The following is a 15,077-nucleotide window of genomic DNA, read 5'->3' on the forward strand; positions in this document are numbered from 1 at the left end:
CCAAATGCAATTTAGGGAAGGAAAGAGTTTATTTCGTCACTAATGTGACAGTTCATCATTGAGTGAGAACCGCAAGCAGCATCTTGAAGCAGAAACCATGGGGGAGGCAAACCCCTGGCTTGCCCAGTCTTGGACTTAGCTAGCTTTCTTAGCTAGCCCAGGAGCACTGACTTAGAAATCTGTACCTCCTAATGTCAGCTGACCCCCCTACATCAATGAACAATCAAGGCCATCCCCCATAGATATTCCCACAGGCCGTTCCCCGAGTGGAGAAACCTTTCTGAGATGATGTGACGGCTAATGCCGGCTGTCAACTTGACTATATCAAGCAGCTGGGCACAGCTGAGATTTCTTGATTGGGTCGTTTGAGGTAGGAAGACCCCACTCTAAACATGGGCCATATCTGCTTGCCCTCACTCTCACTGGCAAGTTCATCCATCCTGCTTCTGAGACATTCTTTTGCTCATATTAGAACCTACTTTTGGGGGATTAAAGGCCAGCAGCTCTCTAGGAATCCTCCAGGACTCCAGAACCAGATTGGAACTGCTGAGATATCCACTCTCAAGGACTGAACGACTACCAGATTCTTGAGCTTTCTATCAGGTGACAGCCATTGTTGGCCTACCCAGATCACAGCTTGTAAATGACTCTAATAAAGCCCCCTTTAATATTCATTCTATCAGTTCTATTCCTTTAAAGAACCCTGACTAATACAGTGACTCTGGGCTAGGTCAAGCTGACGATTAACGCCAACCAGGACAGCCCCTGGGAACATATTTTATAACCTAACAGAGGAGGAGCTTGAATAGCCCTTCCCTAAATGGGTAGGTAATGTGGCTTCCAGGGGTCATAGGTTATTAATCTAAAGTCTCAGCACCCATTGTAGGATATCTCCCAATGAGTTGTTAGCTATGGAGCCCCGGCCCCAGAACAACACAGGACATTGCCACTTCTCCTTGCTTCCTACCAGAAGTAAGCAGTAACCCTATTGCTGAAGACAACACACACTTTGGATACAGGACACAGAAAGCTAGGTGGAACTGCGCTGGAGTCTTCTGCCCTGAGTATGCATAGTCTAGAAGGTGCCATGACAACTGCTGGGGGAGTGAGTGTCTAATCCAGTGGTGGACCCTGTACACCTCAATACTGACATGCTAAACCAAATGCGCACACAGGTAGAATAATGTCATCACTGTTCTAGGAATAACAAATTGCATCCTGGTTTGATCTCTGTCAATCCATGACAGAGAATGTAGGTTCTATTACTGTAAACCTGTTAAGAACTGGTGGCTAGCGAGGTCATAAACCATATGAAAGAATTTGCTACTGACGTTTGCTAAAGGAATATGTGGCTACCCAGCCTTCAGAATTCTTATGTTATACATATAGACTAATGCAGCTCTCAGCCTTAGCCAGAAAACCTCACGGCAGTGAGTGATGGTCAAAGCAGAGAGTCATAGCGACCAAGTACTGAGAATAATGGACCACAGAGTGCTCGGCCCTAAATAAGGCATTTATACCATCCACTCTGAGGCTCGGGGGACATGGCAATAGAGGGAGAGACAGGCTGAGAGACTGAGAGACTGGGGAAGCACACCGTATAGTGCTGTTCTTTGAGCACCCCATGGCTGTGGCAGTGAAGAACACAGAGCTGCCATGGCCACCTACACAGACCTGGAGGCAGGAGTCGAGTACCAGGGAGAAAGAGGGCAGCAGTCACCTTCAGTACTCAAGCCAGGACAGCAGATGAGAAACACAATGGATCAGACCAACTCTCTGCTAGTTTAGCTTTTCCTACTTCTCTCTACAGTGCGTCAACCTCGGCTTTTAAACCCTTCTGTGGCCTGAACCTTCTACTCGGTCCACATGTTTTCCTAAGGCAGAATAGAAGGAAACCTTAGGGAACATGGAAAGAGAAAGCAGTCCTTTACTCTGGGATCTAGTTTGTGCTTCTTGCTAGTTGACCGTCAAGAAACAGAGTAACTGATAAAGCCAAAATCGCCGACAGAGATGGTGCCTATTTCTCTAAAGACATCTCAAGCAACAGTATTCAAAACAAACTTGTGCTTACTTGGGGCCATTAATGCTTGTAAGCTTGAGTTTTTCTGTAACACTCCTCTCTCATCCCTAAGTCTTAATAATGCACCTCAAAAAACACCTTTACAATTTCATTTAAGAGAAACACAAACCAGCTCATACTTTAATTCTGTTTTAACCTTCTGACTGCTTTGAACTCGCATACAGTGTATTATGATTGCATTCCCCCTCTCCTCATTTCTTTTTAATCTCAACCCCATTGCTGCTGAGCTTTGGAAATTCATAGATTCATGCAGGCAACCAAGTAGGTGTCTGTATTGATAGAGCCCAGTAGAAAATAAATCCCATGAGTTAAACAATAATAAGTGAATACATATTGGTAATAGGAAACTCCACATGAATCCCCATTGCTAACGGAGAAAATTGTATGAAGAACAACTTGGAAGGATGAACTCTCCCCTAAGCCTGGGCTGAAGGCTTCATTGGAAAAGCTACTGGTAGGTTCCTGGAGTTGTAGAGAAGTTTACCGATTTGTCATAGTCAGAGCTGGATGCAGCCCACAGATGACCTGAAAGTAACCCTGCAGGCCTCAGGCAGCGGCATCAGGGGGACTTCAGACCTGCAGACAGTAGCACAGGGTATATACAGCAGTGCCAAGATCTAACGCTTCCGGTGCTGGTTTTCACCTTAAGAGTGGCCATGAAATGCCAATTGCCGAGATGGTCTTAGGTATTATACCGTATTGGACTTTACCATTCAGGACAACGGGGACCTGGGAAGAGTTAACAAAGAAAATGTCAAGAGTCCTCAGGAAAACTAAAGTATGCAGACTGTCTGGAGTCATGTGAAGCGGCACTCTGGAGGGCGGCACTCTGGAGGGCGGCCTCCGGCACCTCTGCTCCACCTTGCAGGATCAAACTGTGAAAAGGGGCTTTCCTCCTGCGGCACCTCTTCAGGGCGACACAGTGAAAAACACCTAACATTGGGATGACTTTAAAGGAGTTCCTTGTGCTAGGAGAGTTCTCAACTCTGGACACACTATTCATAAACTGAATTCATATGCTGAAGTTCACAGAAAAAACAACAACAACCCTGTACCTGTTAAAAATTCTATAAGGCTGGTTGACTAATTAAAACCTTCTGTGATTGTGGAGAGATGGACTGCCACAAGTTGGGAGCCAAGTTCTCTTTAGCTCCATTAGTAACAAGTTATTACCTACCTCTGTGTGTGAACTAACATCATTTAGACTATTGGGTAAACTGGTTTGGCATATATAAATATATCCCTAGTTTCCACCAAACCTAAGCTAAAAAATGACATCCTACAACATCTGAGGTCTGAAAGGCAGACTTCCCTGCTTCATAGAAAGTAACCCACCTAGTTAATGTTTTATTGATACATGTTTAAGGCACGTGCTGCCCTTTCTGTACACTGCACTGTTTTAGACTCTATAAGGAGATACAGTGGTTTGTTTGACTTTTTGGCAGATAACACCTTTAAGAAGACTATCGTCTTCCAAACTGAAAATGTGACAAATCATGTCAGTCATATTTTCATCACTGTGAGAAAAATCTCTGGGAAAAGTAGCTTAGAGATGGGAGGTTTGATTCATGGTTTCCCAGGGTTTGGGGGTGACTTTGGCCCTATCGTGTTTGCTGTTGAGAGGCGAGGGGTGTGCAGTGGGCAAAGCTGCTAACCTCATGACAACCAGGAAGCAAAGAGTAAGCAGACAGCAATGGCCCCGTCATCTCCCTACAAACTCCAATTGAGGGTGCTACCCTGGAAGAAATGGTGAACGTTCCCTCTCTATCCATCTGCTCCCCAGGGATCCGGCTTGAGAGCAGAAACATCGGCATTTCAACTGCCTCTAAAACAGACGGCGTTGTCAATGGTTAGAAGTCCTGTGGTAAACAGGATGCTACAGATTTTTAAAACAGAATAATGACAAATTGCCAAGTTGTTCCGGTTTATTTCCAAGTGCCGGGCTTCCATAGCTAAACTGAATGTAAAGCAGCGATAAACCTTTCAGGAAGTGATACATCTCCACAAGCCACTTGTAACTTATTTCCAGATTATAGACACACCCATGTTAGGGGTTTTAAATAGCTTCAAAGACAATGAAACTAGATGGGAGATAGACAACAATTATTGAAGCTTCCTTTCCTTTCTTCTTGTCTCATACACAGCCTGAGTTCTAGAACACCCCGAGAAGCCCTTAGTATAATACAAAATAAACAAAATAACGGCAAATATTTCTTCCCTGATAGTCCAAAAGAGTAACAGTTTGCTCTTGTTTTCAAGGCCCTTGTCCCCCAGAGAGGTCAGTGATTTTATGCTCCTTCAGGAAAAATTACAAGGCACAAATGCCCAGATCAGAGAACTGGTATGTCTACTCTGGCTTTCAAGGTGTTTGGTTTTTCTGATGCTCTTGAAGACATAACCCCTCTTTCCATTTCCCACCTCCTGGCAGCTGCCCAGATCTCCAGCTTGCCTGCTCTACTGTTTTCTCTCTCAGACTACCAAAAAAAAAGTCCTTGAGTTCCCTTCTAAGTCAATGAATTATGGTACTGCAAAAGGGATGTTGTGTCCCATTATGACAGTATGAACCCACTATACCCACTTCCTTCTCTTGGGCCTCACCTGCTAATGTAACTACTACTTCCTGATAGCATCATGGGCTGAGAACCAAACTGTCAATACATGGGGTCTTGCTGGATGTAAATTATAGCAATGTTTTAGGGAAATATCTTAAGGGGAGTGAGGTTTTTTTTTTTTTTTTTTAACAAAATAGGTATACTGTGACTTCTTTTTAAATACAGTTGCTCCAAGTAGAACCTCAAGAGACCTCCTAATTTTATTTGAAAGAGAATACACCCTTCAGTCATAAATGCATATTTACAATAGAGACTATGTTCTAAAATTGTCACTATGGCATTTAGGACAAACTTTTTTTTAAAAAAGAGCCACAAAGTGGGAGCCCTTGGGTTATCATTAGATCCACATTCAGCAGGCATGGATCTAAGATATCAAACAGTGCCAATATTTGCAAATATTTGAGTTTACTTTTTAAGATCTGTATGTTACCCCCCGACCCTCAAATCCATATTTCTAGTTTTCTTGAAAACTGCAGAGTTCAGCCGTGTCGGCGTTGGACATTTGCCAACAAACCCCGAAGTATCCATTTGGGCAGGATGTGTGCTTTCCGGTTCAGTTCAAATCCCATAAAACACTGCCCACAGCTTGCTCTCCTCGGCAGGTAGGTGCATTTGTAGTCGTGTTTGTTCCAAACCACCTGGGCTTATAAACTTGCGAGACAATGAAAAATAAGTTCATTTCTTTGAAATCAATGTTGAAAGGGTGTGCTGGTTGCTCTTCACTTTTTCAAGGTTTTTTTCCCCTTTCATCTTCAGTTCCTGAGCGGGCGAGGACCAACGTCTTAGAAGCTGGAAGGTCTGAGTCTCAGGAGAGACAGGTGTCAGGAAGAGCTGCTACAGGATGTCTTGATAGAAGCTGTGACAAAAGAGAGGCCATTAGGAAAGGAAAGGAGGGAACAAAGGAGGGATGTGGAGGAAAGGCGCACACGGAAGGGGAGACTTACTGGCAGAGGCGGCGGCGGTGCTTCCAGACGCAGTAGAGCACAGGACAGGACAGAAGAAACAGTACCCCTGCCGTGATCCCGAAGATAGCACCCGCAGACAATTGCCTGCCCCCTGCTTTGGAGGAATACAAGGTATCTCTAAACAAAGAACCCATCCCATTTCAAGTTCCCTACTCTAAGCCCATTATTTCTTCCTTCATTTAAACCCTGTCCTTTTATTCCTCACGAGTTTAGACTGGTCCTCTTCTGACAGGATGGCTGCCTGCGATCCGGACAGATGTGAATCTGTCTACCTCCAGCTCTTCAACTTCCTGGGTGACCCTGGGTGGTTGGCCTGTCTTAGCATCGACTTCCTCATCTATAGTCTGAATAGCAGTACTTAACTTCAACGCTCAGTGGTGAAAAGAAAGGACACACCAGCCTCAGAGTGGTCCGTGCTCACACAGGTGGAGGCTCTCAATACACTCCAGCTATGCTTTGGGCCCTGGGTCCTCTATCCTGGGGAACGGGTCTTCCCGCACTGCTTTGCCATTTGCCTCCGGATCTTCTGAGTTTCTGGGTCTCCTTTCTTCATATCTATAGAACATCTTACCTCCAATTTTTTGGGATTTCTTTCTGTATCTAGAATTCCCTCCTTCTATCTTTTCTATAATAGTTAGGGGTTTCTGTGACCAGGTTTGTTCAACTCTCATTCCATGCTTGAAGGGTACCTCTACTCACTCTCAACACAGTATACATTTTTTTTTCTTACCCCAGTCGAGGATCATGACCTGCCCTTTTAGACTGCTATGTTTCACCCAGCAGGCCAGGCCAGCTACCTCTCCAGCTTCCACATCCAGGGTTGCTCGGAGATACCATGTCCCATCAGCATTGGGCAGGATGTCACCTCTCCGAGTACTCTTTTGCTCTTGCTTGCCCTTCATCCACATCACCCACACAGGCTTTGGGTGGAATCCAGAGACATGACATAGCAGCTGCTCATGGCCAGGTCTAGGACTGAGGCCCTTGGACAACCAGGCCCCAGGCGTCTCTGCATCCAGCAAGAGGAGAAAAAAAAATCTTAAGGCCAGAACACTTATATTCGAGGCTCCAGGCCTCCTATCAAGTTCATGCTTAAATTCATTTGTATCACTGTGACTAGGGAAACAAACCATCCTTGACACATCTACCCCTCCCCTGATCCAAGCATCCTGTGAACAACCCTTCTCTGTACTCTAGAACACCCTGAGTTCAGCGGAGATAGCATGTCTCAAATACCACCTGGCTCCGTTCTGATACTCAGTGTTTAACTCAATTCATAGAATCCAAGAGTGACCTGTCAGTGAAAAGAACAAACCCCACATGCCTTCTTCACCTCCTCCTAGGCCTTGCCCTGTCTCTAAAGCTTACAGTGACGGGAAAACACAGAAACAGTCCACGTGGGGTGAGGCTAGCAGGCTGACCTTGCTTCTCCAGTTCTGGCTTCCCTGCCTCTAGGAGACCACGGACAAGCTGGGGGCAGGTGTCATTCAGAAGCTGCTGAATCGTTTCTCTTGTCCCTTGATCACCGTTGAGCACTCTAATGACCAACTCCATCCAAGGTGGGGCCTCTGGGGCCTTCTGAAAGGAAGTTCCCTGAAAACTCAGCACATGTTCTCCTTGAAACGCTACATGGAGAAAGCTCTCCGAAGCGTTCCCAGAGTACACTTCACACCCAGCAGACAACTGGACCTCAATGGGATCTGTAAAGAGGAACAGGTAGAGATCAAAGAATGATTAAGAAGTTGGGAAGAAAGGAGAAGAAATTGGTATGAAGATAGTGGTTAGGTCTCAGTTGAGGGAAATGATAACGGGTATCCTGGGACTAATTTTCAGAAGAGACAAGGATCTCTCTAGACAGAAGTGAAAATCATAAGGTCAGAGAAAGCAGAGACTCTCATCAGATAACCTCGCAGTTATCCAGTTGGGGTTTGGGGGCCTCTCTCACCCATTGGGTACCTGTTCAGGGTTCCATTCCCTCCACTCACAGTGTAGGATAGACACCATTTTGACTAATTCCTGTATGTCCCTGGTAAAGCTGGTTCGATACACTTGAAATAAACGCTGCAGCTTCTCCCACTGTTGGTGACTGAATTTGCCCTGGGACCATGGCTTCACGAAGCTGATGGTGTCTGAGTCATTACTCCAACGGTGCGTTTGCAGATCCCCCAGCCAGGCCAAGCCATCCGTGCGTGAGCAGCTACTGTTGGCGAAGGAAGAGATCTGCAGGCAGCGGAAGGGGAAATTCTCTTGCTGTCCTGGAAACAATGAAAACCAAATGAGCGTAGCGAGTGAGTGACCAAGTCGGCAGACGGACTCTTAGGGAAAAGAACAGCCTTAGCTGGGCTTGGGAAAGAGAGGCGCAGGGTAGGGTTCTGAACTGCGTTGGGCTCTGAGCCTGAACCACACAGCGGTTCAGCCCACTTGTGTGCTCCAAGCCCGCCAGAGTCCCACCTCCCCTCCGCCCACAACCTCCCAGCGCTGCTATTAGTCAGGCACTCTCTTCCTCCTTTTCCAGTCCCTTCTGTGTGCACGTCCACTCACCTTCAGATTGTCCCCAGACCCTCGAGAACACCCAAAGCAACAGGCACGGTAGGTACCGCATGGCGCGAGAGGTCTGCACTGCCCTAGGCTCCGACTTCAGCGTCTTTCTCTTCACCCTGAGCACAAAGGCTCTGGGGCTTTTGGCGCAGTGCTCGCCAAATCCGGAAGCACCGGATTGGCAAATTCATTACTCTTTTACAAACTCACCCCCCCCCCCCCCCCCCCCCCCGCGTGGTTGAGTGTTAGAGCGCAGCTTTAATCAGTACCGCTACACAACCAACTTTTCTCAACTGTCTTTCCCTTACACTAAAGAAAAAGGTTTATGTAATGGATAGCTGTTCCAGCTTTGACCTAGAAGTATTACCCCCATTGAGGTTTCGTGTCTCGCCTATAAGGCAGAGCCGAGAGAGGGTCCTGAAGACCCGAGATCCAGATCGGCTGGCTCTCTTAGTTTCTGGATCCTGGACGCTGGAGGTAGACTGAGCAGAGTTCTCCAGAGAACACCGCTGGACTGCGCTTGACCTTTCCCAGACTCTGTAACCTATTGTTACCCCACTTGTAAGTTACCTCACAAAATAAACCACCCTTTTAACTACGTGGAGTTGCCTTAATATTTAAACCAATATGTTGAGATCGGTTTTTTGTTGTGTTTTTTTTTTTTCCATCTCAATGTTAAAAGCAAGACATAAGGTCGTATTTGTGTTACAATTCTGATGGTATTAAAAACGCAAGGAGAGAAAAGGAGAAAAGTTTCGACCAAGCTAAGCAGTGGAAGTTTGCTAGCTGCTGAACAGGGTATGGAGATGAGGCTGGCTAGCTCTCCTGTCTTCACTCACACTGCCTGGGAAGCTTCCGAAGGCTCCCCTGAGAAAATGGCATTGCAGTTTGAAGTCTGAGTGGAAACCACTAGGATGGGCTTGGAGGCAAGAGTTCCCCAAGGTCCCTATTTGTTTTACTTCGTTTTACACTTTCGACTCCTCCCAGATCTCCACATGTTTATTTAAAAAAAAAAAAGGATGGGCGTGGTTCTCGCAGTGGTACACTGAGAGGATAGGGTGGGCTAAGTTACTTCACAGCATCCGTAACCCCGCAGTCTCCTGCGTCCGTGTTCCCCTGACTCTCCCCTTAACCTGGGGTCTCTTTTCCCTGATTTGTCTCTCCTGTGTCTTCCCTAGCTCCAGTTTGGAGAGTACAATCATGGTTGTTTTTTTTTTTTAATTTATTTATTTATTTTTGCAGTATATCAGGATTTGTGCAAATTGAAGACTTGCGGCAATCTGATGTGAAGAAACGCTGAAAGTAACAAGCTGTGCACACTCAAAGGGCTATAGCACAGGGGGAAACATGTGCTGTATACCTGCATACAGGAATCTTTCCTTTATCCCCGCACCCTTCCCTCTAGCTTGGCTTTGCCTACTAGCTTCTTCCTCTGCCTTCCCAGCCACTCTCAAAAACGAACCTCATGGTTTTGTGAACAGAGGTAGGATTATGGTATGTGCCTGTGAGTTTGAGTGGTTGTATCCTATTTCTCACACTGAAAACAGGCATCCCCGAAACCGTTACTCAGAACTTTGAGTAACCCTGAAAGAAGTCATCATTGGTAAAGCAGACTCCCAATACCATCTTTCCCGTTCCTTTTATTCACTCCATTGTCAGCTTTTCTCTATCTTTCTGTCTTGTCTCTTAAGTAGGTCCTCTTCTCTACATCTCCACCTTCCCCATCACCCTAACCTTCTGCTTCACCTATATGAAACAGCTTTCTTGAGAAGAAGAAAAAAAACATCATCAGTATGGCCTATAGGATCATCCTGGCCCTGCTCTGGTTTGCCTTTGAGCACCAAATGAGACCCTATTCTCAGGCTCACAGGCTTCATTCAGTTCCTTACAGCTTCCTCCTGCCTAAGAGCTCTGCACAAATAGGGACCTTGGGGAACTCTTGCCTCCAAGCCCATCCTAGTGGTTTCCACTCAGACTTCAAACTGCAATGCCATTTTCTCAGGGGAGCCTTCGGAAGCTTCCCAGGCAGTGTGAGTGAAGGCAGGAGAGCTAGCCAGCCTCATCTCCACCCTGTGCAGCAGCTAGCATTGTAGGCTTTTCTTCCTAACACATAGTCCTTGTGATTACGGAAATGGTAGTTTGTCTGCTTCTTTGTTCTCTCTGTCATCAGCTGGAGGGATGTCAGGACATAAGGGTCGCCTCTCCTGACTGCGATTCCTCCCGTTCTGCCTTCTCACTGTTAGAAGAGTCCCAGAGGACAGGCTTTTCCCTCTAGGCTGGGGTCTTGGAGGTAGCTCTAATCAACCAGAGCTTATTTTACTGGACGTTGCTCCAAAAATAGTTTAAAATGACTCTGAAAAGTTTTGTTAAAAAAAAAAAAATGTTATCAAGGTGTGGTGGTGCTTGTCTTTAATCCCAGCACTTAGGAGGTAGAGGCAGACAGATCTCTGAGTTTGAGGACAGCTTGGTCTACAGAGTGAGTTCCAGGACAACCAGGGCTACACAGAGAAACCCTGTCTTGAAAAGTCAAAAAGAAAAGAATATATATGTATATACATATATATGGCTAAATATAATATATATGGTTAAAATAATTATTTTTATTTAGTTCAAAATATTTTATTATTTTTATTACAACATAAGTACATCATTTCCCTCCATACCTTTCCTTCCTCCAGTTCTTCCCATGTCACTTCTCTCCCCACACTCACTATCAATTTATTGGCCTCTTCTTTTTTTTTTATTATTGTTTTACACACACACACACACACACACACACACACACACACACACACAATTACTACTACATATGCAGTCCATTCAGTGCTGTTACCAAGTACATGTTTTCCAAGTTTACTACTTGGTATTGTATAACCACTTAGAGGGGCTCCTCCCTGGGGGAAGAATACTTCTTTTCTCAATGTCTCTTGGTTCTTTATCTCAAGGCAGGGCCCTGTGAAATTCTCCCCACCTTCAATATTAGGATGTCTATTGATATTGTACTTGTTCAGAACTTGTTAAGAAGCCATGTTGTTGAGGTATCATGGATGAAGCTTCCCTGTCATTCTTAGGAGACATAATCTCACAGCATTTTCTTGCCCTCTGGCTCATACAATCTTTCTGTCTCCTCTTCCATGATGTTCCCTGAGCCTGGAGTGCAGGGGTTGTACTGCAGTGTGCCCACTGGGACTGATCAGTCTGCACTTTGACCTGTGTGGTTCTCTGAAATAGTCTCTGTTCCTCGATGATGGGTGTAGGGACAAATATTTAGAATGCAGTTAGGGATTATGCTGGTTCAGTAAAGTAGCAGGGCAGGGGGGTAGGGATAGGGATAGGTTCTCCTCTGAGATTCGTGACCTCACTAGCCCTGTGTAATCTGCTAGGTTTCCAGTACCAGGCATGATTTCCCTTTTGTTGAGTGGGCCTTATGTCCAATTAGAAAGCTGTTGGTTACCACCAAGACATAAATAACACTACTGTGTCATTAGAGATATCATGTCTTGCTGGTCAGTGTTGTGGTTCATAGACTTCACATCTAGGAATGACCATTTTGCTTACATCCCTCCCTTGGCAGCTTGAATAGCACCTTCTGAAACTATGAATGCTAGTCCCCAGGGAGGAGGCTTTCAGGTCAGATCCAGGTTGAATCTTTTGAGTCCTGTGTCTGAAGTGCATGGTGTCTTCAGCAATAAGGACTTACCTTCCACCTCTGGCAGGCAACCAAGAACAGCAGTAATAGCCTATATTGTCTGGGGAGTCTCTTGCACTCCCCTTATCAACAACTCCTATGGAGATTCCTCATGCCTGTGCACTTATGTGTGTTGTATATAATTTTAGGTAAATACAAAATAACGCAATTCCTTAAGGCTTTTTCAAGCATCCTTAATGTTATTTGTCCAACCTCCCTCTCTCCTTCGGTGTTGACCTGCCCCTTCTCCAGGAGAGCCCCCTTCCCTGTTCTTCCCATTTCTCTTTTCATATCACACGTATTCAGCATTCCTTTTTCTGGCACCCACTTCTGTGCTGGATAGTGTCTTGTCAACTTGACACAAGATAGATTTGTTTTGGAAGAGCGAGCTTCTGGTGAGAAAACACCCCCACCAGACTGGCTTGTGGGCAAGCCCGTGGTGTGTGTTTGGATTGGTGATTGATGGGGGAGGGCCCAGCTCTCTAGGAGCAGTGCCACCCCTGGGTTGGTGGTCCTGGGTTCTGTAAGAAAACAGCCTGGGCGACCTATGAGGAGCAAGCCAGAAAGCAGAATCCTTTTATCCTCTGCTGCAGCTCCTACTTCCTCAGTGATGTGAATTTAAACAAACTCTTTCCTCTCCAAGTTGCTTTTGGCCACGGTGCTTTAATCACAGTAGTTGGAAACTCCAAGACACCCTCTCACGGTCCCTTTTCACTGTCCTAGTTTCTGTGGTTACTCTGTGTTAAATGCTCGTATCTGAAGTTTGGGAGCTGTGAAACAGGATTGAGAACATGCAATGCTTGTCTTTTGGGGTCTGGTTTACCTCACTCAATAAAATATTTTCTAGGTCCATCCATTTACCTGCCAATTCCATGATTTCTTTTTTTTAATAGTTGAATAGCATTCCACGGTGTTTGTGCACCACATCTCCGTTATCCGTTTGTCAGACGAAAACCGTTTCGGTTGTTTCCATTTCGAACTATTATGAATAGCAACAAACACGGCCGAGGAAAGTGTCAGTGGAGTAGGATGTCAGGGCCTTGGAGCATGTGCCAAGCAGTGGCATAGCTGAGTCATAGGCTGGATTTATTTTTAGCTTTTTGAGAATTCTCCAAACTGTTTTCTAGAGTGGATGCACCAGTTCACAATCCCACCAGGAGTGAATGAGGGTTCCCTTTCGCCACATTTTCTCCTGCTTTGTGGCCAGCTGTTTTGCTGATCTTTGCCATTTTGACTGGGGTAGGATCAAATCTCAAAGTTGTTTCTATTTGCATTTCTCTAATTGCTAAGGATGATGAACATTTTCCAAAGTATTTCTTAGCCATTTTTATTTCTTTGTCTGAGAACTCTTCTCTCGAGTCTTTGAACTTTTGAGTTCTTTGTATTCTCTGACTGTTAATCCACTGTCAAATGTGTAGCTGGAAAAGATTCTCCCCGACTCTGCTGGCCTCCTTTTCACACAGTTGTTTCCCTAGTTGGGCAGAGTTTTTTGGTTTTGTGAGGGTCCCACTTGTCAATGTTGGCCTCAATTCCTGGGCATTGGAGCTCTAGTCAGAAAGCCCATCCTACACCTCTATCCAGTGGTGTACTGCCTGTGTATTCTTCCAGTAGTTTCAGTGTTTGGGTTTCACATTGAGGTCTCGAATGCATTTGGAGCTAGCTTTTGTGCAAGATGATAGATAAGAGTCTTATTCTTCTACATGCAGACATTCAGTTTTTCCAGAATCATTTGTTGAAGAAGCTATCTCTCCTCCAGTGTGTGTTTCTGGCATCTTTGTCAAATATCAGATGGCTGTAGTTTGTGTGTACTCACGTCTGGGTCTTCTATTTTGTTTCATTGATCCATGTGTCTATTTTTGTGCCAGTACCACACTGTTTTTATTACTATGGCTCTATAATATGTCTTGAACTCTAGAATGGTAATTGCTCCAGCATTTTTTGTTGTTGTCGTCGTTGTTGTTTTATTTTGTTTTGCCAGGATTACTTTAGCTATCGGGGTTTTTTTGTGGTTCCATATGAATTTCAATTTCTTTAGAGGAATGAGATGGGAATATTTATGCAGATGGCAATGAACTTTTAGAAGCTTTTGGTAGAATGATCGTTTTCACAGCATTAATTCTATGGATCCATGAGCATGAGATGTCCTGCTCCAATGTCTAGGCCAATGTCTTTCTTAATCTCTTTCTTCAGAGTTTCCATTGCAGACACCTTTTTTCTTTCTTTCTTTCTTTCTTTTTTTTTTTTTTTTTTTGGTTTTTCGAGACAGGGTTTCTCTGTGTAGCTTTGCACCTTTCCTGGTGTTGAATCATTTAGGATGTTGACTGTGGATTTGTCATATACAGCCGTTATGGTATTAAGGTCATTCCTTCCCACTACCTTTAGCACTTTATCATGAAGGCATGTTGAATTTTGTCAAAGATTTTTTTCTGCAGCTATTGAAATGATCATGTGATTTTTGTCATTAAGCTTATTTGTGTGACCTATTATATCTATAGTGATTTTCATATGTTGACCGTCCCTGAATGTCTGTGATAAATCCAACTTGGTCTTGATAGATAATATTTCTTATATTTGCCTTTATTCAGTTTGCAATGATTTCATTGAGGATATTTGATTTTATGTTCATCGTCTTATTGGCCTGTAGTTTTTTTTGTTGTTGTTTTAGGGTTGGTTTTTTTTTTTTTGTGGGTGGGGGGCGGTATCTTTACCTTGTTTGGATATTAGAGTGATACTAGCTTCATAGAAAGTGTTTGGATGTGTTCCTACTCCTTCTATTCTTTAAAATAATTTTAGCTGGGCACAGTGGGCCTTTAATCCCAGCATTAAGGAGGCAGATGCAGGCAGATCTCTGTGAGTTCAAGGCCAGCCTGATCTACAAAGTGTATTCGAGGACAGACAAGGCTGTTACACAGAGAAATCCTGTCCCCAAAACCCAAAATAATAATAATAGTAATAATAATAATAATTTAAGAAGCATTGGATATAGATCTTCTATGCAAGTCTGTTAGAGTTCTGCTAAGACTCTACCTTGGCATGGGATTTTTTTTTTTTTAGTTGGAAGGTGTTGTAGAATATTATTTTAAGGTGTGTTACTTTTGTTTATGCTCTGGAACATTTGCTTAATGATGCAAAGATGGGTTGTGTGGGAACCTGTTTTCAGGTTCCTTGTGGCTTTACCCAGCAGGTCCTCTTAG

General features: G+C 44.6%; 1 protein-coding gene across 2 annotated transcripts; it reads right to left on the reverse strand.

Moving 5' to 3' along the window:
* Window positions 1–4,867: 4,867 nt before the first annotated feature.
* On the reverse strand, window positions 4,868–8,365 carry Cd1d (CD1d molecule). Of its 2 annotated transcripts, none has more exons than XM_052730577.1 (6): window positions 8,199–8,365; window positions 7,643–7,912; window positions 7,079–7,357; window positions 6,388–6,666; window positions 5,637–5,748; window positions 4,868–5,548 (listed from the first exon to the last, which is right to left on the reverse strand). In XM_052730577.1, exons 1-6 carry the CDS (start codon window positions 8,257–8,259, stop codon window positions 5,527–5,529), a joined length of 1,023 nt encoding a protein of 340 aa, XP_052586537.1. In that variant the 5' UTR covers window positions 8,260–8,365; the 3' UTR covers window positions 4,868–5,526. The 2 variants fall into 2 exon arrangements, with proteins under 2 accessions (XP_052586537.1, XP_052586536.1); XM_052730576.1 differs by having other exon boundaries at window positions 5,637–5,751.
* Window positions 8,366–15,077: the final 6,712 nt, after the last annotated feature.

This window comes from Peromyscus californicus, unplaced genomic scaffold (genome assembly GCF_007827085.1).
Source record: "Peromyscus californicus insignis strain IS unplaced genomic scaffold, ASM782708v3 Scaffold_9__1_contigs__length_137607984, whole genome shotgun sequence".
NCBI classification, from domain to species: Eukaryota; Metazoa; Chordata; class Mammalia; order Rodentia; family Cricetidae; genus Peromyscus; species Peromyscus californicus.